This window comes from Camelina sativa, chromosome 7 (genome assembly GCF_030686135.1).
Source record: "Camelina sativa cultivar CO46 ecotype springtype chromosome 7, ASM3068613v1".
NCBI lineage: Eukaryota > Viridiplantae > Streptophyta > Magnoliopsida > Brassicales > Brassicaceae > Camelina > Camelina sativa.
Genome location: NC_141886.1, coordinates 29,745,546 through 29,769,536, shown reverse-complemented (window position 1 = coordinate 29,769,536; position 23,991 = coordinate 29,745,546). Strand labels below are relative to the sequence as shown.

Below are 23,991 nucleotides of genomic sequence, written 5' to 3'. Positions count from 1 at the left end.
AAGAATATATCAGAAACCTTTATTTTAAAAAAATAATATCAGAAACATAAAGAAAATTTCATTTTGTAACTTTTCCAATTAATCGTAAGAGCAAAGAAAAAGAAAAGAGAATATTTCAATTATAATGTTTCTCTGATACTAAAATATCATGTAAAATCCTAATTTGATTGAGAAATAAGTTGTCAATCACAAAAGATAATGCATATATCATCAGTTTTAATATATTTTGTGCCAAAAGTTTTAAAATTGGATTAATAAAGAACAGAATGAATATGGGTTTTTCACAAATAAATCGACAATCCAGAACGATTATAACAACCATTTTTCTTTTTCAAAACAAAATAAAATCCATATAAATAAAAGAGTCATAGGGGCGATTGAGAAAGAAAGAAAGAAAGAAAGAAAGAAACAGAGCAAAAAGCCGCCAACGCAGTCGCAGAGAGAGAAAAAAAAAACAAAAATAAAAGAGTCATTGTTGACTTGACTTGTATCAGTTTCATGCGAGCTCGCCTCTTATTTTACCTGGAAACACATAATAGTTTGGTTAAGAACATCCAAAAAGACAAAAACCAACCCGAATTAATAAATAAATCATAAACTTAAACCCTAAACCAACCTTTTGTGTATGGTTTTGATGTCGTCCCTCATATAAGAAGCTCCAAGGAGGTAGTCATTGGTGTAGCTTCCATCGATGGTCGGAATACAAAATTTGCCATCAACGGGATAAGTCTTCCCATCAAACCATATTCCAGAAATGATCTCCTTCCGAGCTGCGATGATCTCTTCGTCTTCTTCTGATGTGTCCGCAGCCACCAGCCTGTAGGAATAAACTTTCTTCTGCTGTCCTCGACGATACGTCAGCTCTATGGCTTGTCGAGCAATACAAGTGTTGGAGATGACGTCGAGCATTAAAACCCTTGTTGCACCCGTAAGAGCCATCTGCTCATTACATGCTTTGATTGACACAAAGAAGATTTTCGCATCATGCGAGTTGTTGAACTGATTAATTGACATTTCACGAGCAGAAAGGCTGGTGTCACCTTTAATCATGAAGGTTTCTTTGCCATCTTCCCAACCTTTATTCTTAGCCACAAGCCTCTGGAGAAATATCAATGGGATGACATATTGGCTCACGACAATAATCTTCTCATTTGTATAGTCGCATAACTTCACCAAACCAAGGAAGAATTTTGTTTTTACGCCATCTGTTTCGTCGATTGACTTGATAACCTCATCCATCTCATCTTTTTTAGGGGGGGGGGAAGACCTTTAACCCGATCTGAGAAAGCATTTAGCACCGGGTGAAGCGTGATTCCGCTCAAGTTAGAGGATGTTTTGAATCCCTTCGTTTTGGATTTTTTTTCAGCCTCCCATGCTGACTTTTGGCTTAATGTCGGTTTTAAGACCACCGTGAAGTCCATCAATCCCGGGTCTTCACGAAGGAACTCTCCATTGTGATTGTAAATGATCTTGTTTGTCAACATCCTTAGTTCGGTTAAGTAACCAATCTTGACTCCATGATCAGAATCTTGACTAAGCAAAGCTTCCTCCAAATCCATTAAAGGTTGATCATGAGTGTAAGATTCAACCTTCAAGAACTTTGAGAGCTGTTTCCCAGCTTGGTTATGTCTCAGGAACTCAGGGAAAGCAACATCAACAACGTTGAAAACATCCTTTATGTTGTTATGGTATAACGTGCTAGTGAGTAGAATCTTGTTTCGCGTTTTGATACGAGCAACATCCCTAAGAACGCCCATCATCTCGTTCTTGGGATCAGTTCCTCTGTCGAAGATGACCAGTGAAGGAACATTCACGAGAATACTCCTACAATCTTTTGAAGCTTCTACTTCAACACCACTGCTCTTAAACACGATGTTGGAAAACTGCTTGCCGCATAAGAAGATTATACTCCGGTTACACATCCATCGGCTTAAAACCTCTAGTTGCTGAGACCTGGTATGCGCCTTGGCTGAGTAGAAGTCTAGCAGCATTATGTCATTCACCTTCATTTCATCAAACTCGCTCTTCCAAAAATCAAACATCGATTTGGGAAGCACAAAGAGAACTTTACTATCTGGATGCTTCGCAAGGTAACCATAGATGAAATTGATCAGCAAGAATGTCTTTTCAGAAACAGGAGCTTGAGCTAGAATGCATCCATTTGGGTTTTCCACAGCCAAATTGTTGCAGAAAAAGTTGAAAATCTCCATGTGACGAAGATTCATACAACTTTGGTGCAACGGGTGAGGGTAAATGCCAGTTCCTAAACCCGGGTTAACATCTTTGGAGCTATCCGATCCAAACCCGGGTGGCAACGGATGATCCTGATCGTATAACAAATTATATTGAATAATAGTCAATAGGCAATATCTAATCAAACAGTTTTTTTGTTTTTGTTTTTGTTTTTTAATGTGCATTGAGCTTACAGTCAGAGCCTTGACTGCTAACTCAATTGGTGATTTTTCTAAAACCAAATAGCTTTTTGAACCATAAGAAAAAACATTCAAAAACTCGTGAACTTGGTGATAAAACTATACAAATTACTACGTTTCATATATTTTTTATATTAATTACGTAAAATGTATATATTATTTTTAATTTTATATATGATAAAATTAAAATACCGTAATCATCTAAAAAGAATATATTAAGACGTAATTAGATATTTACTGACCTTGTCAATGGTACCACATATCCAACAAACATGACCAGAACCTTCCTTCCATATCCAAGAATGCTCACAATCTTTCGGTATTTCTCCACTTGTCTACATGAAGAAAAAGTCACAACAATGATCAGTATCAATCTCAACCTTGCGTTTAACTAAACAACTCTTGCCAATGACAACAAATGATAAACCTCAAATATGTTTGAAAATGGTTCATCTTCTGGCCAAACAGTTTCATTCAGGTCGAAGATGGCTTTTTTTTTGTCTTTGCTCTTATTGATTTCGACCAATTCATTTCCCTACACATAATAAAAACTAACTCAGCAACAGAAGACTTTCACTACCGCATAATTCTTATATATAGAGATATGTACACTTACATCTGAACAAATATTGTTGTCTAGCCCTTTACTACTGTTACCACCTCTGCTGCTACCATCAACCATGACATGTTTAGATGAGCTTCCCATTGTATGATTATTAGGTCTATCATTTTCCGAACTCACATCTACGATTGGCACGTCCACTACTCCATCGACAGCTTCGTCCAAAATGGCTTTTCCTTTGTCTTGACTTATATTTGTTTCTTTATCACTTCTTGCATGAACTTCAACCAATTGATTTTCCTATGCATGCATACGAAAAGTAACGAATAGAGTACCGAAAGTCTGTTAGATTTTAGATCATAACAACAATTAAGTATTTTGTTATCCCCACATTTCTTATTACATAGAGATATGTACACTTACATCTGAACGCAAATCATTTGCTAGCCCTTTACCATTGCTATCACCTCGGCCGCTACGCTTATTATCTTCCAAGTTAACACGCTCAATTGGTACGTTGAAAGCATGAGCTACAATATCATCGCAACCGCTTCCATCGCCTTTTTGATTTTCTGGTGTCCCAATGTTTATCTTTTTGTTGTCGTTTTGACATAGGTCTGAACATATAAAATAGAGTGATTATTTGCATCTTTTTTCAATCTGTAAAATATAATTATATGGCACAAATCACTTAACAAGCATTGTCATAATGGCCTCCCACATATTTACACAAATTTCGCATGTAAGAAATTATTATCCATAGTATTGTTGACAGACAAAACAATCAGATAAGCTCCTAATCAAATTTTAGACTATTGTTGACAGAAAAAAAAAAAAAAAAAAAATCAGATATATAAGAACAACATCGACGACTCTCTGAAATCAAAAATAAAGAGTTCAAAGGACATCTATTTCCTTTTTTTTTTTTTTTTTGTTGAAAATGTACTCGAAAAGATAGTATAGAGACAACTACAGTCGACATGTCCGACAAAAATCAGAGTATCAGACAATACTAAACTGCAAGTAATATGTATGATGAATCCATAGATACAAACAAAGATCCATACCGGTGCACACAAAAAAAAATAATAATAATAATAAACAAAGATCCATACGTTTTTCTTGTGACGACTTCCTCTTTTTATCCATATTGAAACGAAATGGAGGTTTAGAACTCGAACTAAAGTTTCTCAGATTTTTGAGATTTCTTCTTGACGAAAACTTTCTGATATGTAAAACTTGTGGTTCTCTAGTTACTGATTTATATCAAAAATAAGGATTAAGATGGGAAAAAGATTACTGTTTGGTCCACAGCAGGATAAAATACAATCCTTTAATATATATATATATATATATATATATATATATATATCTATATATATCTATATATATATTTTCTAATGTTAAAATGTTTAAATTTCGTATAAGTCACTTTTTTATTACCAGATTTTTACAATCTATAGATTTACTTATACAACGACCGATAGATATTGTGATTTTTTTACGCGGGAACATTTGAAATACTATAATTTGTAACGGTCTGCACTTGACATTTGAAATACCGTTTGATTATAATTTTTCACCAAACAACTAATTTCTTTATTATTGGATTATTTGGTTACCACATATAATGTCAAATCTATGATACTCTTTCTCTCATTTGTTTTGGTTTTACATTTTTATTATTTTATTATTATTTTTTTTTTTATAGAAAACTAAATTTAATCCAAAAGCAGGATAGGAAATATATATTCTTAGTTGGATGATAGTAGATATTTTTCCCAAAATAAAAAGAAGAAGTGGATAGTAATTTTTATTATTATTTTGTATCTAGCTGTAGTAATCAAATGTAGCTGTCATATTCTATGTACACGTATGATATGGTTTTTGTTTTGTTTTGATAACTTTATATGTCCAAACCAATAACCCACACAAAATAACAGTCAATCCAGAAGCCCAATAACACAATTCCATCGAAATTCCACAATAAAGTCAACCCATATCTGCAGTGCCACAACCCGTAGAACCAATAATCCCCCAAAAAGAGGTCGAACCTTGAAACATCGGATGTATCCCATCCAAGAACAAGGAAATCTCCGCCCATCTCCCAAGAGGAAAAGAGAGACCGCCTCTCCATCCCCCTTCACCACCGTAATCAAACATCTAAAGTCCAAACCCTAGAAACGATCTTCATCGCCATCACTATCTTATTCAGTGTACTGAAAATTAATTTTATTCTGTTCCAATCTATTCTTCACTCGTATCATCTGCACCACCAATGGTAACCAAGAAAATTTTATGCCAAACCAAAGCTAATAAAAAAGTTAAAAAAAAATAAAAACCAAATGCGTAAAAAAAGTAAATTACTTGCAACTCCACGATTTTCGATATTTCTCTTGGATCCAAAGGTTGGAAAACTATGTATTCATCAACTCTATTCATGAACTCTGGCCTGAACGTTTGTCTTGCTAACTCCACAACTTGATGCTTCATCATTTCATAAACAGCTTCTTTGCTATCTTCATTATTGCTGCGAATAGTCTCAAGTATGTGTTGAGACCCTATATTAGAAGTCATTATTACAAAGCAGTTTTTGAAACTTACTGTCCTCCCATGAGAATCAGTTATTCTTCCATCGTCTAGTAGTTGTAGCAAGACATTAAAGACATCAGGGTGAGCTTTCTCGATCTCATCAAACAAAACCACTGAGTAAGGTCTCCTCCGAACAGCTTCAGTTAATAACCCACCTTCTTCGTAACCCGCATAGCCCGGTGGTGCACCAACGAGCCGTGAGACTGAAAGTTTTTCCATGTACTCACTCATATCTAGCCTCACTATTGCGTTTTCATTGTTGAAAAGATATCCAGCTAAAGCCTTGGCAAGCTCGGTTTTACCAACACCTGTTGGACCCATGAACATAAAACTGGCTATGGGACGGTTAGGATCTGAAAGACCAGCTTTCGAACAACGGATAGCATCTGCTACTGATTCTACAGCCAAGTCTTGACCTATAACTCTCTTGTGGAGCATTTGTTCCAACATGACCAGCTTTTCTTTCTCAGATTGCTGAAGACTAGACAGTGGAATACCAGTCCACTTGCTTACTATCGCTGCTATGTGAAGGTCAGTTACCTCTTCTTCGACTAGTGACAGTTCAGATTCGCGAGAGTTCACGAGGTTCTTTTTAGCTTCTTCTAACTGGCGTTGAAGGGATACAAGTGTTCCATACTTAAGTTCATCAACACGTTTTTCATCAGATTCCCATACAGCGTACTCAATTTCCTGGTTTACTTCATCCATCTGTACAATATAGAATATGTTTTAGAGGACATTAGGTCAAATATTTTGTACCATATTAAGGAAGATATATTTTACCACTTCTTTAAATGAACGTATTCTAGCAATAAGAGACTTTTCTATTTGCCATTGCTCACTGAATCTAATCTGTTTGTCTTTGAGCGTGATCAAATCATTCTCAATCTTTTGTAGCCGCTCTTTTGAAGCTTTATTAGTTTCCATTTTCAAAGAAAGCCTTTCCATCTCTAGAGTAATTAAGGATCTGTCTATTTCATCTAGTTCAGAGGGTTTAGAAGTGGTCTCCATCTTAAGATTTGCAGCAGCTTCGTCAACAAGATCAAGAGCTGAAACAAAGAACTTTTCATTTTTTTGAAACAAAGCCATGCATTCTTGGCCAACAAAATAATTTTCCGAGAAGGTGCAAGTTAGGTACCTTTGTCTGGCAGAAAGCGTTCAGTAATGTAGCGGTCTGCAAGAACCGCAGCCGAAACAAGGGAACCATCTGATATCTTAACACCATGGTGTAACTCGTAACGCTTTCTTAACCCGCGAATAATCGAGATGGTAGCTTCAACAGATGGCTGATCACATAACACTTGATGAAACCTACGCTCCAGAGCTGGATCTTTCTCTATGTATTTGCGGTATTCGGTCAGCGTAGTTGCACCAATGCATTGTACTTCACCTCGTGCAAGCTTTGGTTTCAAGATGTTGCTCGCGTCCATTGCACTATCTTCAGTACGTCCTACACAAGCGTAACAATTCACCATTAAATATTCTCCTCTTTGGGTTCTACAAAAAAGCTTTCAGATAAAAACTAATGAAAGGGCACCTGCACCAACAAGAGTGTGAATTTCATCAATGAACAAAATTGTCTGCCCATTGGAAGAAGTTACATCCTTTAGTACTGCTTTCGACCTTTCCTCAAAATCACCTCGATAATGTGTACCAGCAACAATTGAACCCATGTCGAGAGATACCAACTACATTATATTATAGTAACCAAGCCAAAAATGTTAAAAATCTTTCGTTTGCCTCTTCATTTATTATTAAAAAGCCGAAAAGTAAACTGGATCAATATAATAATATCCTAGAAAGAACCTTTCGATTCAAGAGATGTTCAGGTACATCTCCGCCTACGATTCAATATAATAATATCCTGTTTTCAAGAGATAATACAAAAGGATATATAATTGCAAGCCTTTAACCCTTCAGCAATAGCAGTTTTCCCTACACCAGGTTCACCAACGATAACAGGATTGCTCTTTGTTCTCCTGCACAATATGGCTATGCAGCGCCTAATTTCATCATTACGTCCAATGACAGGATCGAGTTTTCCTTGTCTAGCCATCTCAGTTAAATCAGTTCCGTACTTCTCAAGTGCTCCACTTTGATTAGTCTATACATATAGAAAACGACATAATGAACAAACTGGATCAAACTTGATAGTAACACTGAAAGAAACTGAGAAGCCACTTGTAACTGGCCACGAACCCGAGATACGAAGTGGCGCGGAGAAGGTAACTGAAAAGAAATATGGAAGGGTTGGCCATGAGCTTCGGCTTGAGTGAACGATGGGATGAAGTAGTTTCCGATGAAGGAATTTGGCCGGAGAAGAAAGGAATTGGAAGAGGAACGCGAGCTGAAGTAAGCAGAGCCACAGATAGCTCGAGAACGGAGGAGGAGAGAGGGACTTGAATAAGTATATTGAGCCTTGATGCCTAAGGCAGCAGACCACTGCAAGAAAACAGTCGATTTGCGAGGGAAATTTGCGACGGTAAAATGCCCTCGCAAATTTGCGACGGATTTACAAGTAGTTTGCTAGTTTAGCGAGGGTACTTGCAATTCCCTCGCAAAATTTGCGACGGCGAAATCCTTTGCAAATTTATGACGGATTTATGACAGATTTGCGACTCCACAAAACATCCTCGCAAAAACCTCGCAACTTCCTCGCATATTGCGACGGATTAGCGATGACATTTTCCGTAGCAAATTTGCGAGGGAGTTGCAAGGGTCGATGATGTCGGCAACCACGTTTTTTCCGAGTGTAACTGTTTTGTCGGCAAAACAGTAAAAACCTCGCAAATCCCTTGCAAGAAAATAATATTTTAAAATATCCCTCGCAAATCTCTTGCAAATTTCCCTAGCAAATCCATAGCAACTATTTTTAGTAGGCTTATAAATAGCAAGTTTATGATCCATGGAAACCACAACACAAAACACTTCCAACAAAAACACTTTAAATACGAAAAAAAATATTGTGAAAGAAAAAAAGGCTAAAAAAAAAAGCCTAAACACTTTTAAATTATATAATAATGTTTGGAGGCGGGCAGCATGAGATATACACATTGCGACGGTGGATGTACAATCACAGAGATCCGGAGACCGGTGATGTGACGAGAGAGTTTTGTGATGGGTTGCGCGCTTTCATGTACCAGGCGACAAACCAAGACTTTGCTCGTCAAAACGGTACAATATTTTGTCCATGTCCTAAGTGCTTCAACGATAATTATGTGGAATTTAATCTAGTGAAGAAGCATCTTTATAATAGAGGATTTATGCCAAATTACTATGTATGGTTTCGTCATGGAGAGGGTTGTAGCAGTAACGTTGGAAGTAGTAGTATGAATTATGTTGTTGATCAACCTAGTAATTATGGGCATCAAGAATCTGATCAATTTGGTTTTTATGGGTATAATGAGGAAAATAGATTTCATGATATGGTTAATGATGCATTTCATGAAACTACTGCTGCATTTCCTGAGAATAATACGGAAGAACCCAACGTAGATGCACAACGTTTTTATACTATGTTAGATGCTGCAAATCAACCTATCTACGATTGATGTAGAGAAGGGCATTCTAAGTTATCATTGGCATCTAGGATGATCTAGATGACAATTAAAGCTGATAATAACTTAAGTGAGAATTGCATGGATTCTTGGGCTGAACTCATTAAAGAGTATTTGCCACCTGATAATGTATCGGCTGAGAACTACTATGAAATACAGAAGTTGGTTGCGAGTCTTGGATTACCATCTGAAATGATTGATGTGTGCGTTGACTATTGCATGATTTTTTGGAAAGATGATGCTAAGCTGCAAGAATGTCGGTTTTGCGGGAAGCCGAGATATCAACCTACACAAGGAAGGACGCGAGTGCCATATAAACGTATGTGGTACTTGCCTGTTGCTGATAGATTGAAACGCCTATACCAATCAAAACGGACTGCAGCGGCAATGAGATGGCATGCAGAACATTCTACTGAAGAAGGAGAAATTACACACCCATCTGATGCAAAGGCGTGGAAACATTTTCAATCGGTATATCCTGACTTTGCTCAAGAGTGTAAGAATGTTTATCTTGGGTTGTGTACAGATGGTTTTAGTCCATTTGGTATGTCAGGGAGGCAGTATTCTTTATGGCATGTTATATTGACGCCATACAATCTTCCTCCAGATATGTGTATGCAAAGCGAATTTATGTTCTTGAGTATTTTGGTACCAGGTCCAAAGCATCCAAAGCGATCTCTAGATATCTTCTTACAGCCTCTGATTCATGAGCTGAAGCAATTGTGGTATGAAGGTGTTCAGACGTTCGATTCGTCGAGAAAACAGAATTTCAATATGCGGGCAGTGCTAATGTGGACGATTAGTGAATTCCCTGCGTACGGAATGTTATCTGGGTGGACAACACATGGAAGATTATCATGTCCTTATTGTATGGAACATACAGAGGCATTTCAGTTAAAGTATGGGCGAAAATCTTGTTGGTTTGATTGTCATCGTCGATTTCTTCCCTTGCATCATCCGTACCGGAGGAACAAGAAGTTGTTTACAAAGAATAAAGTTGTTCGTGTTCCTCCACCAACTTATGTTTCTGGAAATGATATATTTGAGCAGATTGATTACTATGGAGCTCAAGAAACCTGTAAACATGGGGGTAACTATCACACACCAGCAAACATGCCAGATGGATATGGAAGCGCTCACAATTGGCACAAGTAGAGTATTTTTTGGGAGCTTCCATATTGGAAAGATCTTCTATTGCGGCACAATCTTGACGTGATGCACATCGAGAAAAACTTTTTCGATAATTTCATCGTTACGCTTCTGAATGTGCAGGGTAAAACAAAAGATAGCAGGAGATCTAGGTTGGATTTGGCGGAAATATGTGCAAGGATCGAGTTACATCTTACAAGAGATGGGAAATTACCAGTACCCCAATTTCGATTGTCAGCAGAGGCTAAGAAGGTGTTGTTCGAGTGGGTTAAATCTGAAGTGAAGTTTCCAGATGGATTTGTCTCTAAATTTTCAAGATGTGTAGAGCAAGGCCAAAAATTTTCAGGTATGAAGAGCCACGATTGTCATGTCTTCATGCAACGGCTACTACCATTTATATTTCTTGAGCTCTTGCCAAAACACGTTCATGAAGCTATTGCAGGTATATAAGTATATAATGATATATATATATATATATATTTATATATTGATATATATACTTATTTAATTAATTCACCCATGAATTTGTTATTCATTGGTTGTAGGTATCGGAGTTTTTTTCTGGGACTTATGCACTAGAACATTGACCAGTGAAGTCATACAACAGTTACGAGATAATATTCCAGTGTTAATTTGTAACTTGGAGAAAATCTTTCCCCCTGTTTTTTTTGACGTGATGGAACATCTTCCAGTCCATCTACCACATGAAGCTGATCTTGGTGGCCCAGTGCAATTTCTCTGGATGAATCCTTTTGAGCGGTTTATGAAAGCTCTTAAAGCAAAGGCCAAAAATCTTGCCAGAGTTGAGGGGTTAATAGTCGCCGGGAGTTTAACAGAGAAAACGTCTCACTTCACATCATACTACTTTAGCCCCACCGTGAGAACCAAAAAAACACATACTCGACGATATGATGACGGAGGCGTTGCACCTACATATAACGTTCCTGATGTTCCATATATCATTACTGAAATAGGAAGACTTGCTGGAATGGTAAAGGAAGTTTGGTGGGAAGATCATAGCTATTGTCGAGCAGCTCACAATTACATATTGAGGAATCTAGATTACGTTCAACCTTTTGAGAGGTATTCTTGTTTAAAAACTAAAATTAATTTTATTTTATAAGATAACGAACTAACAAATCTCTATTTTTTTAGACTTTTTGAAATGCAGATTCGTGAAGCATATCCTAATTTAGAAGAATCTGACTATGAGGCCTACAAAGAGCGGGATTTCGCTAATTGGTTAAAATACTATGTAAGTATATGTATGAAATAAATTTAAATTAACTATATGTATTATAATTTTTAAGTTAAATAAACTTATGGTCTAATATCTTATTCGTTTATATAGGTTCAGAATGGATGTGGAAATGAACCCTTGCCTCTTTGGTTGCATGAGCTTTTTCAGGAACCAAGAGCGAAGATCACCACTGCTCCGATGTACTTTACTCGCGGTTATACTTTTCATACGTACGCACACGGAAGTCGCAAAGCTACAGCAAATTATGGAATCTATGTACAAGCTGGTAATAGCGATTTCTATGGCGTTTTGCAACAAATATTGGAAATTGATTATTTAGGCCTTCTGAATCTGAGATGCGTACTTTTTAAGTGTAACTGGTACAATCCATCGGCCCGAGGTGTGCGAGTAAATAATTGGGGAGTTGTTGATGTGAAAGTGAACAGATCGTACTCCAAATTTGATCCTTTCATCCTAGCATCACAAGCACAACAAGTGAGCTTTCTGCCCTATCCTCGTTTAAGGCCAAGACGTGAAATGTGGTTATCAGTCATTAAAGTTAATCCTCGAGGCCGTATAATCGGGTTAGTTGATGATCAAGTCGTGTTGCAACAAGAAAGAGTCGGTGAAATTTCCATTCCAAACATGTCAACAGAAGATTGTTATCCACACTGATCCACAATACATGCAAGTTGAAGATGTTGATGATGTTTCCGAAGAAGAGGGTGAATTAGACGAATTTGAAGAGTCCGATGATGGAGAAGATTCTAATGATGATAATGTAATTTCTAGTAGTTCAGAAAATGAATCTGATTGAGCAATTGTACTTTTTGTTGTTGTTTTTTTAAAAAATATTTATCAATTTGCGATGGATTTGCGTTGGAATTGCGAGGGAATTCTAGCACTCCCTCGCAAAATGGTCGTTAATCCCTCGCATATTGTGAGGGAATAACGACTAAAAGCATTAGCGAGGGATTTGAGACTGACTTGCAAGGGATAGTTGGCTTGCTCTCGCAAAAACATCGTTAATCCCTCGCAAATTCTATACCCTAAACACTAAATGCTTGAACCCTAAGCTTTTACACATTGCAATGGATTTTTGTGTATCAATGTGGATGTACATCTTCTATTGATATGTTTGGAATGAAAATTTCGCAAATATTGTTGTTGCACCACAACTTGATCATCAACTAACATGATGATCTACTAAACCCTAAAGTAGAAGAGGTGAATTATAAGAATTCAAAATGTCTAAGAGAAGATTCTAATGATGATAATGTAATTCCTAATAGTTTAGAAAATAAATCCGAATAAGCACAATTGTATATTTTCATGTTTTTTTTATAAAACATATTTATAGTTTTACGATGGATTTGCGTTGTACTTGCGAGGAAATCCTTGCAAATCCCTCGCAAAATGGTCGTTAATCCCTAGCAATACTCACTACCTTAAATATTATATGTGAGGGATTTGCGAGACATACCCTAAACACTTAAACATTGCGATGGATTTGCGAGAGATTTGCGATGAGTCCTAGTTACTCCCTCACAAAATCGTAAACCCTAGACATGCAAAGGTTGCGAGGGAAATATGAGTGTTCCTAGCTAATCCCTCGCAATTTTAAACATTGCGACGGAAATCTGCAACCTAACTCTTTGAACGTGGGAAGAACCAAAAGCATCAAACCTTTTATTTTTGTTTTTATGTATGAAACTAAACATGAGAAACCACATAAACAAAGACCAAATCCAGAACCATAAGTAAACAACAAAAGAGTCAAAAGACACAAAAAGCTCAATTCCTCCAGCTTCCTCCGTCAGATCGTCCCTGACCACCGTAACCTCCGTCACCATAACCTCCACCACCGTCACGACGATCACCTCCATAACCACCACCGCCACCGTATCCGCCTCCTCCACCGCCACGACTATAACCACCTTGATCACGTCTACCTCCGTAACCACCGCCACCAGATCCTCCATAACCACCACCTCCTCCACGGTTATATCCACCGCCGTTACCACCGCGACTACCACCAGAACCACGAGCCTGAGCCTCGTTAACAGTGATGCTACGACCATCAAGTTCTTGACCATTCATTCTCTCGATCGCAGTCCTCATCGAATCCTCATCTTTAAAAGTCACGAATCCGAACCCTTTAGACCTCCCGCTCTCACGATCAATGATGATCTGATCCAGAAATAAAGTCGAGTTTAAATCACAGAAACAACAGATATAAAAAAAAAAAAAAAAAAAAAAAGCACAACAAATCGGACGATCGTTTCGATGATGAACGTACCGATTGAGGTTTAAGTAACAAGAGAAAGTAACATAGTAACAGAGTAACAAAGAGATAGAGAAAAACAGAGTCACACGGATTCGGGTCGTCTTAACGGACCTTGGAGTCGAGAACTTCTCCAAACTCGCTGAAACTCCTCGCCAGAGACTGGTCGTCGGTGGCCCAAGCTAAGCCTCCGACGAAGCACCTGTACTCGCTCTCCGCAGAAGCCATATCCTTATGATTTCTTGATTTCTTTCGGGAATTACGAGGAAGATGATGATGATGATGATGACTATGTCCGAAGCCCAAGCCAAGAGAAGACGTTTCTATATAGATAAGCCCGTGAAACCATGCTTCGCTCGTTGACTCGGTGCTTAGGTTTGTGTGTTTGGTTATAGTGATAACACAAATCTGTGACCAAACAGACACTGTCTTGGATGAAACGGTTCCACGTCATAAGAAATGGGAAATTAATAGTATCTTGCGCTGATCTGATGGTTGAGATCCGACGGGGTGTGTGGGGTCTCTCACTAAAGACATGTGTTCCGATCTTAGAATTTGAATAGACAGCATCGGTCATCAAATATACACAGCAACAAGATAGAATGTTTTAAGAGATTCACACAATACATGATATAAATAGAAGGATAAGATTGTAAAAAAATTTGATCATATAATTTAGGCACTTCTACAATTCATTTTTTTATTTAATCGTTTTTTTCTTTGTAAATAAGGGAAGGAATATTTCGAATTGGTGATCAAATTCACCACTTTTTTTATTTGTCTCCTTCAAATTAGACCTTTGTTGCATTGGTTGGAATCATGAGAGCTTAAAATTTGCTTTCAACAGAATTCATTGTTTTCCCTCAAGCTTTGTTTTCTTTCAACAGAATCATAGGTAACAATTCCATTTCGTATGATCCATTCAGCTTTGGAGGGGATAGTGCCCATTGACATTTAGCCATCGTTAATATAGATTTGACCCAATATTCTAGGGTCTTAAATTTGTTGGAACTCTACCATGTCAAATTTTCAATGAGATAAATTGTTGATGTAGTCCTTTGAACCTAACCATTCCTTTGCATCTTGTTCTATGTGCCATTGGCCGAAATTCAGAGTTAGAGGCTATTGTATGAGATAAGTTTTTGGCCATAGTATATATACACTGCAACGTTTCATAGATGAAAAATAAATCTAATACATAAAAAAAGATTCATGTGTCCTTTTGAAGCAGAAGAGATGAAATATCATTACCACTTGTTGGAGTTTGTTCATTCCGACGCCTGCGCTTCCCATAACCACTATTCACAGCCACTTCTTGCCATCCTCCAAACGTCAAGTTATTAGAGATTGTATCCTTCACACTCTCCATCACTTCCCTCTCGACCGGAGACAATCTCTCCATCGAAATCCTTGAAGCAGTCTCCTCAAATTCCCTCATACAAGCAATCTACACAAACAAAACCAACGTAAATCAATCTGCGGGGTTTCAATTTATAAAACGTTTAACCACATTCATCCTTTTTATTTACCATATTCATGACTTGGGACTCGAGAAACGCTTCTCGATAAAGTTTGGTGATACTAATCCGAGCATACCATTCCATGTACGCTCCATCATCGACCACATTGCCACCTCCAGGACTGTCCATGATGTGATCCCCACGTTCAGTCCATTCCTCGCATGCTAGACTCATTGACGTGTCCAAGTCATCGACTCGCCTGTTCTTTCTGTCACGACGTTTCACTTTCTGAGGTATCGGCTGGCGTTTCCCAAACTGCCTTAGACACCGATCTGGAAAATGTAGCTCTATTTTCTCGAAACATACAAGAGTCGTTTTTGATCTCCCTAGGATCAGCTTGGCTTTAATCTGTGGTGGGATCAAGTTCCCAAATCTTTCATATGGGCACCAAGTGATCTGCATTTTTCACAACCAACGATTAACATGAGAAGAGACATAAACAAATTCTTAAGGATGAAGTGAAGGCTGAAGGGGTTTACCTTGCTTGGATCAAGATCATCTAGTTCTCTGCGGTACTCAGATAGGTCGGTTTTAGATCTGCTGCCTTTACCTTTCCACAGAAGAGCAAGCGGAAAACACGCTTCGGATTTCTCTGGTCTACCGATATTAAGATGAAAATAACTCCAACACTATACATACATAAGACAATCAAATGTTACTTTTCTTAAAGATATTGAAATCTCAAATGGACACAAAACTAAACACATAGAAGCCAACCTGTAGCAATGTCAAGCAGCCGCAAATGTTACTCTGAGACTTAAGCGAAGCATTACCAAGCGCTCTGTAAAGACAAGCCAATGCAGCAGCTCCCCAAGCATACCTTCCAGCTTGATCAAAATCCTCAAACAAAGGCAAATACTTAACAGAGACTTTATCACCATCAGTGGTAGCAAATATTGTAGAACCAATAAGATACAAGAGATAAGCTCGAGTATGACATTTAACAACATCGAAAGAAGCATCTTCAGGGCACTCAGAGAAAGTTCTTTTAAGCCAGTTAAGCTTAACCCTCGAACAATTAACTTCTTTGTTAGCAGCAGATGGTAACTTCCCTAAGAGTCTACCACACATATCCATAGCAACCTCGTCTCCTACTTTAGAACCAACAATTGGATCTCCATCAATCTCAAGTCCAAGTACTAAAGCAACTTCATCTAAGGTTATAGTCATTTCTCCTAAAGGAAGGTGAAAAGTATTGGTTTCTCTTCTCCAACGCTCAACGAGTGCAGAGATTAGTGAATTGTTTAGACTCATTGGACCGATTTTGCGGAAGAATCCGAAACCAGCTTTGTCCACGAGCTTAATTTGTTCGTCAGTGAGTTTCCATTGATGAAGTAATGAAGTGTGTTCTTGACAACGAAGAAGACCTCGTTCCTAAGGAAAGATGGGAAATTAAGATGAACCCTAAATTCAAAATTTGAAATTTCGAGGAAGAAGAAAAGGGAATGAGGAAAAACACAACAATAAAACGAACCTGTCCTTCCCAAACAGCAGAAGAAACATGGAGATCTTGTTCGTAGAGAACCGACGGATCAACTGGTCCGACATCGATGTCCATAGCGAATCCTAAACTTATAAATTCAGACACAAAACTACGAACGAATGCGTAAACAAATTTGTGAATTTTCTCAAAAACACGAATCCAATTTCTCAACAACTGAACTAACCTCTAATGAAGGAAGAGTTCAGGTACCCTAATTGGACTCGGTTCAATTCTTTTCTTTTTTTTTGGGCTCGTATTGCTGTACCGGTTCTTTTTGTTTGGTTATGTTAAACCGATTATGTAAACCATATAAATTGATAAATATATATATATATATATATATATATGTAATTGAAGGAAGACTTCAGGTTTGAATCAATTTTGTGAGTTACCTGATTGATGACGAGTACCTACGTCGTAGTGAGTTTAAAGAGTCACAATATATAATATACTATTGAATCTTGAGGTTTGCGAGTTGTTTCTAACCGAGTTTACAAGTTACAGTGGGCAATGGCGTCGTCTAAACAAGATTACAAGAAGAAAGGAGATCAATAGAATTATAGAAATATAGAATGTGGACTAGGCTCAGTTTAATCCAGCTCATAGGTTTCTCTTTTCGAAGTCACGTAACTTCTATCTCTTTCTTATCTCGGACTTCAACCAGATTGGCGATCACCATACCCAACTTCGATTGATCCAGAGCCCAAGTTGAGTTGAATCAGAGCCAACTAAGTTTACAATCTCCACACTTGACTTCTGATCAACCTCCACAAGTCTGCAAACACAACTTACCTCTTAGGAACATCGCAAACACTCCTTCCTGTCCCTTCTTTAGCATCAATACTCTCGGAACACTCACGTAATCATGACTTATTGACTTGTCCTTGATTCTTTCCCGTCTGAAAATCAGTGTATCATTTTGGTCTTTTTGGATACTTTGATTTGATGTAAATATACACACTAGACTTGACGTCTTTATCTCCTAATCAATATCACCCCAATACCCTTTAACTGGGATGAGCAATAAAATAGAAAAAACAAAATCATATATTCTACAGAACTTTCATGTTCTTGATTGCTCTATAAATCTCCCTGATATAGCAGCCGCAAGAGCTGCAGTGAACTTAGGATCTTTGGTCAAAGAAGAAGCCATTTGTTGCACCAGGACCTCTTGAATCGTTCCTCTCTCTTTCTTTTCCTCAACTGGTTCAAGAACACCTTGAACTAGATCAAGCTTCACTGTCCTAGACACACTTGCGTGTTGGCCTGGGTGATTATGTGTCCCTTCGTAAGTGGCTACCACGAAAGATGGATCTTCTGCACTCCGTTGCACCTGAACATGCACACACACACACACACACACACACATACCACTAGAGATCTTAATCAATCAAATATCAAAGAACTCTTTAACAAGTTTAAACTAGGAGTTCAATATAAATTACCTTCTTCTTGACCAGACAAGACGGTGAAAACGAACATCTAAAGTAAGCTCTAGGAGATGGATTATCTCTAGTAATCTTTTGCCCATATTTCCTCCATTGATATCCATCTTTCACAGTCTACAAGTATATCCAACAAAAACATTTGTTACACTCAAAGGTGCTTAATAAGAGCAAGACTATGAATTATGAAAACAGTACCAAATCATCTTTAAAACAGACGTTTACTGTCACCAACAATAGAACAATACTTGTTGTAGAGACTACAATATTCAGGTAAACAACTTATCAACTTACCAAGCTAGTGTCAGACTTCTCGGTATGGAAGTAAGCGGTTGAAACCGTTGCTTTTTCGATGGTGATTTTCTCGATTGTTGGGCCGCAACTGAGTCCAACAGGGGAGCTTACAAAGTCATCCAGGTCTTGTTTTCGTTTCTTTGTTAACTTTTGGTTCTGAAACTTCACATGTTCAGGACTCTGCAACTCCTTTAAAAGATCCTGTAAAGCATAGTACTTCTCACAGACTCTGGCTAGCGTTTCTGTTAGCTTCTTGTTCTCCGAATTAACCCGGTTTAACTCTTCTTGTAACATACATGTCTTCAATTCAAAGTTCACCAAAACCATAAAATGAAGAAAAAAAAAAAAAAAAAAATCAGCATTTACATAACTAAATCCCTAAAAGAACAAAGCTTTGATTTGTTCAAATTAAAACATCAAACTATGTAATATCTAAAAAATCAGATGTAAGAACTTGATCTATTCATCCATAATTGTGTGTTTAAAGATGCACACCAAGTGTTCGACGAAAAGAAAACTAACCTCGTCGTCTTTCACTAACCATTTTGGCTTCACATCTGCAGAACTCGAATCCGAGACTTCCTTTTTCTGAATCATAAAAATAGGAACAAAATATGAACCCTCCACGATTAATGGGCACAACTTTGTTTTAGCAGAGATTGATGTGAAAGGATGAAACTCACCGGAAGTTTACCGGAGAAATGAAGATCAAATGGGTTGGTGTTGGGATCATAGTCCATAAATTTTGGTAGACGAGAGAACAAATAATTAATGTTACGTGAGAAAGAAACTAAGCAAAGAAGACCAAATTCATGTTCGCAGAGAGATTTGGTCTCCTTTGGGTTTTATAGTAAAAGTAGTAAGTGGAGGGAGTGTCATGTGTAGTAGACCTTATCAATTATTAAGAGCTCGTTGAGGGATTTGGACCATTTGGTGTCCATACATTTATTATTATTATATAAAACCAAAAAGACTGTAAATAAATAAACTGAAATGCGTAAAATACAAAATGCAGGAAAATTCTTAGCAAATTACTAGTATTTACGCATTTAGTAACGTATTTACAAAAACAAAAACAAAAAACAAGTTGTATGTACGTTGTCTTGCTTCGAAACACTTGTCCTAAAAATTGAAATAGGTTAGGTGTTAAATCGCAGTCGAATTGTTATACTTTTGTTGCCATCGGAGAAAACAATCAATAATCGGTCGAAAATCAACAATTTCGGCTGCTGTCCCATGTCGAAGAAAATTAGTACTCCTTTACATTAACTTGCATTGTAAGGTCCTATCTGTTTTTTCTTTAACTTATTCTGAATTTGGTTTGATTTTAAAACGTATACCTTTCGCTTGACTTGACCCATCGTGCCATTGACTGGTGACCAGCATATTCCATTTTTACATTTAGGTAAACCTACCTGGCTTTTGAATGGTTGGTTATACATTGCATAATCCATACTAGACAATGTCTACTAATAATATTTTGGTATGCTAAACTCGATGTTAGAATATGCAGCATTTTTAAAACATACTAAAAAAAATGCAAATGAATAGTTTTATTTTGGAATGTAGTTACTGTTTACCAACCAACCATTCAAAACCTCTTAGTCTAACCAAACAGCATGAACATAATTAGCGGCGGGAATTGAATTCAGTACGGATGGATTTACGCCTTCTCCAAATCAATTCTTACCCCCATGCTACCACTTATTGGTTAAGATTTCGATTCCATGTTTAATGTTTTGTTTTATCAAGTTATAAAGAATCTCATTCAAAGATGTAAAAAAAAATCTTACTTCACCAAACAAAAAAAAGGTTCTATAAATACTCTTTCGAACATGATATCAAGATCAAGATAGTGTGGTTCTAACATTCTGAGTTCAGTCAAATCAAATTAAGATAATGTCGTCTATCTAATTCGTAGTTCCTTCATTAATAGTAGCCTGATTCACCCAAAGAATATCACATTCTCTTGATCTCTTCTAGTAACAAAAGTATATTAAGTTCTTTACCCGAAACAACAGTAAGCCTGTTCCGGGCTCAATCATGATCATACTATGAATATTACAAGAACTTACTGTTTTTGGACGAAGAGGACTAGGGGGTCCAGAATTTGACACAAAACTTTAATATAACTGTAAACAAAAAATAGCAACTAGGGAGTGTCAAAACATGATAACCTGTTGTTCCACTTAACGAGTCTTGTGGGGTTTAGAAATTTTCTTCTTTCGCTTCTTGGCAGATTTGGGTGTTTTATTCTTCCTAGACTCTCGTTTCTCTTCTTTCACTTTCTTCTTGTGCTCTTTCCTTGCAGCTTTCTTGTCTTCGGGACCCAATTCTTTTTCACTCTCTTCACTTTCTCCTTCGCTTCCTTCTTCGTCTTCTTCTTCTTCTTCGTCCTCTTCCCCAGCTTCAGCATTCACCTCTATTTGCTGCTCTTCTACTTTAGGAAGAGCATCCTTAAGCCCTGTTATAGTCTGGTATAGCATGTCTCCTGTGTCCTGTCCACTCGTTATCTTTGCCACATCAGCCTCAGGGTTGTTCACAGCATCCAGAGATTTCGGTATGTATGACTGCAATCATCATAACAAAACAAATAAGCTAAAAGGATTCTACAGAGATAGCTTCACACATCAGTTTTAATGACTGGTTACACTTCACTAACCTTCATGAATACTGAATCCGCGATTTCATCCTCTACGGATATCTCTCCTCGCTCTATAACTTTTCGTTGGACCTGCCAATTGTCACATACTTCATTACATTAATTTGACTTCACCAATACAAACGTTACAGCTTTAAACCTGAAGCCGCCCACTGATTCAAATGCAAAATTACAGATAGTAAAAAGTTATACATTACCTCTTCCAAATAGCTATCAACAGTTTCGTCTGTTATTGTCGGGTCTACTATGAAGTCAAATAGCTCCCTTATTGTCATAACAGCCACACCATGTTTCTTGAAAAAATCCTGCGCGTGAAAGTCAAAACAATCCACACATCAGACACTTTTTCCAGTCAAAGTACGTATTGATAAATCATGCTACTATTTGCACTTACTGAGACATGGTCACAATCTTCCCGTAGAAAATTGAGGGCAAGAGGATGGTCCAGATCCACAGATTGAGAAACATCAATAATATAAAGATGCCCCTGAAAAAGTCAAGATGATATTAATATATTTGCCTTCTCTCTATTGTTTTAAAAACTTTTCTGTTGTTTCTTCCGAGATCCTTTATGAACAAAATAATTCAAAACTCACCTCAAAATAAAGTATGTTATACTCACTGAGATCCCCATGCACCAATTTGCACTTCTGATATAATACTCGCATTTGAATTATCAACTAAAAGGTAAACAAAAAGATGTCAGTGAGTTCCTTATAGTGATGAGATCCTAAAGAGATTAATTATGGCTGTAATGCCACCTGATATAGTGATATGTTTGAAAGACAACATGTCTAAACAAAGTACTACAATAAGAAACTCTGTACCTTCTGAATGAGAAAAACATACATACCTCTAGATAACACTCGCGTAACTTGTCTAGTGATAATGCAGCATCCTTGAGACGCGGTGCAGCCCAACCATCCCTCCCTGCAAATACGAATAAATATCACAATCTAAGTCTACTTGACTATGTAGCTGAAAAAATCTTTCCTTCATCATTTCTCTCTTTCAATGGAATATGCTAATAAATCAGAGTAAAGAGAGAAGAGTTGCCCGGAATCAGTGACCAAAAAGAAAGATAATGAATTAGAGCGAACCTATAAACTCCATGACAAGAACATGAAGACGCAGAAGAATAACAGCTGGACACCTAATTCCTGCTGCATGAAGCCTGCCAATGAAATATGTAAATAAACCAACCAAGGAGTTGCAATATTATTGTAACATATAAATAGAAAACAGTGAGTACGTTATTAAATACACACCCACAACAAACTGTAGGTATTACCTCTTAAGATTTCTCTGTTCTTTTTCAGCCCACGTCTTCACCATCTTCCTGGGATTGTGGCGACAGTACCCGTATCTAAAACGGTAATCTCCTTGTACATATCGATCTCGATCCCTGAAATCATCAAAGTTGAAAATGGTGTCAAACAAAATCATCAAGTTAAAATTTTTTTGAAGAAACAATAAACGATATTTATTCCTGTATAAGCTTACTTGAAAACCAGAACGGATGTCTTGTACACTTTAATTGCAAGTTCTGAACCGTCAGATTTCGTGGCATGATAAACATTAGCCTGCAAGATAATAGCAAAAGAGAGCCCCATTAACAAAGAAATCCAAACATATCATCTTCTTGATTGTTAACAAACAAACTAAACACATCATACTTCTTTGCCTGTTGAAATACAGCCATTAACATCATTGAACACACCCCGATTAAGCATTCTAAACAAAACCATACGTGTCCTTGGATCAAGAGCCTGGAACAAAGAGCAAACAAACAACATCAGCACATTACATTTAAACACTTGATAAAATGACCAGACCCAAATTTTTGTGTAATAATCAAAACCTCACCTGTTCAACTGTTGCTCGGTCCGCTTTATCAGTATTTCTACTTCTACCAATTTCTGTCTCTCTTAGACTCCCACGAATCGCAGTTGTCACAGAATTCGACATCCCAACTTGAACTCTTCCTTCCCATCCCTGCATCCGCAATCATCTCAAATCAATTACCAGCTACAATACCTCATAAAACCACATAGTTCTCTCCACTGTACAAGTACAAAATCTCCCTGAACATAAATCATCTAACCTCAATGTTCATTTGAGCAAGAGACTATGAGCAATCCAAAAGCTTTTCCAAATTATAATCTTTAACAAAATCATTCCAAACTCTAAACGTTAATGTCCAATAAAACGGATTAAAAACAGTAAATTTATACTATCAAAATCAATAGAACCAAGTACCAATGACTCAGGAGAAACCAAAATATCAAATTCCAAATACTATAAACACCAATTGATAATAAAGTCGATCACTTTGCAAAGAACCACACCAATCGAAGACCCGAGATAAGAAAACATTTTATACCTCTAAAGGAGAAGCTCGAACATGACCAGTGAGCTTCTGAGCCTTATTTGAAATAGGTTGAAGAGAACTAGAGTTAGGCCGTGAACCATGTCCACCGTGAGCATTAGGACGACGAGCATGGAGAGAGAATCCACCACCAATTAGCTCGTCATCGTCTTTACCGTCTAACCAATCTAGAGCTTCAGCGATATCGGAATCTGACGAAAACGAGAGATCATCTTCATCATCTTCTTCAACCTCTTCTACGTATTCAATAACCGGAGCAGAACTCGGTGGTGGCGCTTCTATAACAACTACTTCCTCCATCGTTTTTTTTTCAGAGAGGCGGCGAATTACCGGCGAGAGAGAATCAAAGGAAGAAGAGTAGTATAAAACAAAACCCTTTTTC

The 23,991-nt window shown here is 37.4% G+C and overlaps 3 protein-coding genes and 3 pseudogenes across 5 annotated transcripts; 1 reads left to right on the top strand and 5 right to left on the bottom strand.

Moving 5' to 3' along the window:
- Positions 1-308: 308 nt before the first annotated feature.
- LOC104705031 (protein CHROMATIN REMODELING 35-like) lies at positions 309-5,157 on the bottom strand (annotated as a pseudogene). Its single transcript, XR_015562022.1, has 7 exons — positions 5,049-5,157; positions 3,418-3,611; positions 3,049-3,294; positions 2,860-2,967; positions 2,675-2,767; positions 617-2,324; positions 309-522 (listed from the first exon to the last, which is right to left on the bottom strand). The product of XR_015562022.1 is annotated as a protein CHROMATIN REMODELING 35-like (transcript).
- Positions 5,158-5,201: 44 nt separating this feature from the next.
- On the bottom strand, positions 5,202-8,271 carry LOC147941856 (chaperone protein ClpB4, mitochondrial-like; annotated as a pseudogene).
- A 449-nt stretch (positions 8,272-8,720) lies between these two features.
- LOC147941855 (uncharacterized) lies at positions 8,721-12,349 on the top strand (annotated as a pseudogene).
- An 852-nt stretch (positions 12,350-13,201) lies between these two features.
- LOC104703027 (putative glycine-rich RNA-binding protein 1) lies at positions 13,202-14,420 on the bottom strand. 2 transcript variants are annotated; one of them, XM_087457319.1, is made up of 2 exons: positions 13,832-14,420; positions 13,202-13,722 (listed from the first exon to the last, which is right to left on the bottom strand). In XM_087457319.1, exon 2 carries the CDS (start codon positions 13,651-13,653, stop codon positions 13,327-13,329), a length of 327 nt encoding a protein of 108 aa, XP_087313445.1. In that variant the 5' UTR covers positions 13,654-13,722; positions 13,832-14,420; the 3' UTR covers positions 13,202-13,326. The 2 variants fall into 2 exon arrangements, with proteins under 2 accessions (XP_087313445.1, XP_010417257.2); XM_010418955.3 differs by having other exon boundaries at positions 13,931-14,420.
- A 3,316-nt stretch (positions 14,421-17,736) lies between these two features.
- On the bottom strand, positions 17,737-19,571 carry LOC104703026 (putative WRKY transcription factor 60). The gene is made up of 5 exons (XM_087457318.1): positions 19,242-19,571; positions 19,081-19,146; positions 18,559-18,858; positions 18,265-18,381; positions 17,737-18,152 (listed from the first exon to the last, which is right to left on the bottom strand). The coding sequence occupies exons 1-5, from the start codon at positions 19,296-19,298 to the stop codon at positions 17,883-17,885; spliced, it is 810 nt and encodes a 269-aa protein (XP_087313444.1). The 5' UTR covers positions 19,299-19,571; the 3' UTR covers positions 17,737-17,882.
- A 931-nt stretch (positions 19,572-20,502) lies between these two features.
- LOC104703025 (uncharacterized) lies at positions 20,503-23,963 on the bottom strand. Its single transcript, XM_010418953.3, has 12 exons — positions 23,604-23,963; positions 23,087-23,215; positions 22,897-22,989; positions 22,724-22,803; positions 22,512-22,625; positions 22,321-22,394; positions 22,074-22,150; positions 21,817-21,900; positions 21,615-21,707; positions 21,418-21,525; positions 21,221-21,292; positions 20,503-21,128 (listed from the first exon to the last, which is right to left on the bottom strand). The coding sequence occupies exons 1-12, from the start codon at positions 23,907-23,909 to the stop codon at positions 20,748-20,750; spliced, it is 1,611 nt and encodes a 536-aa protein (XP_010417255.1). The 5' UTR covers positions 23,910-23,963; the 3' UTR covers positions 20,503-20,747.
- Positions 23,964-23,991: the final 28 nt, after the last annotated feature.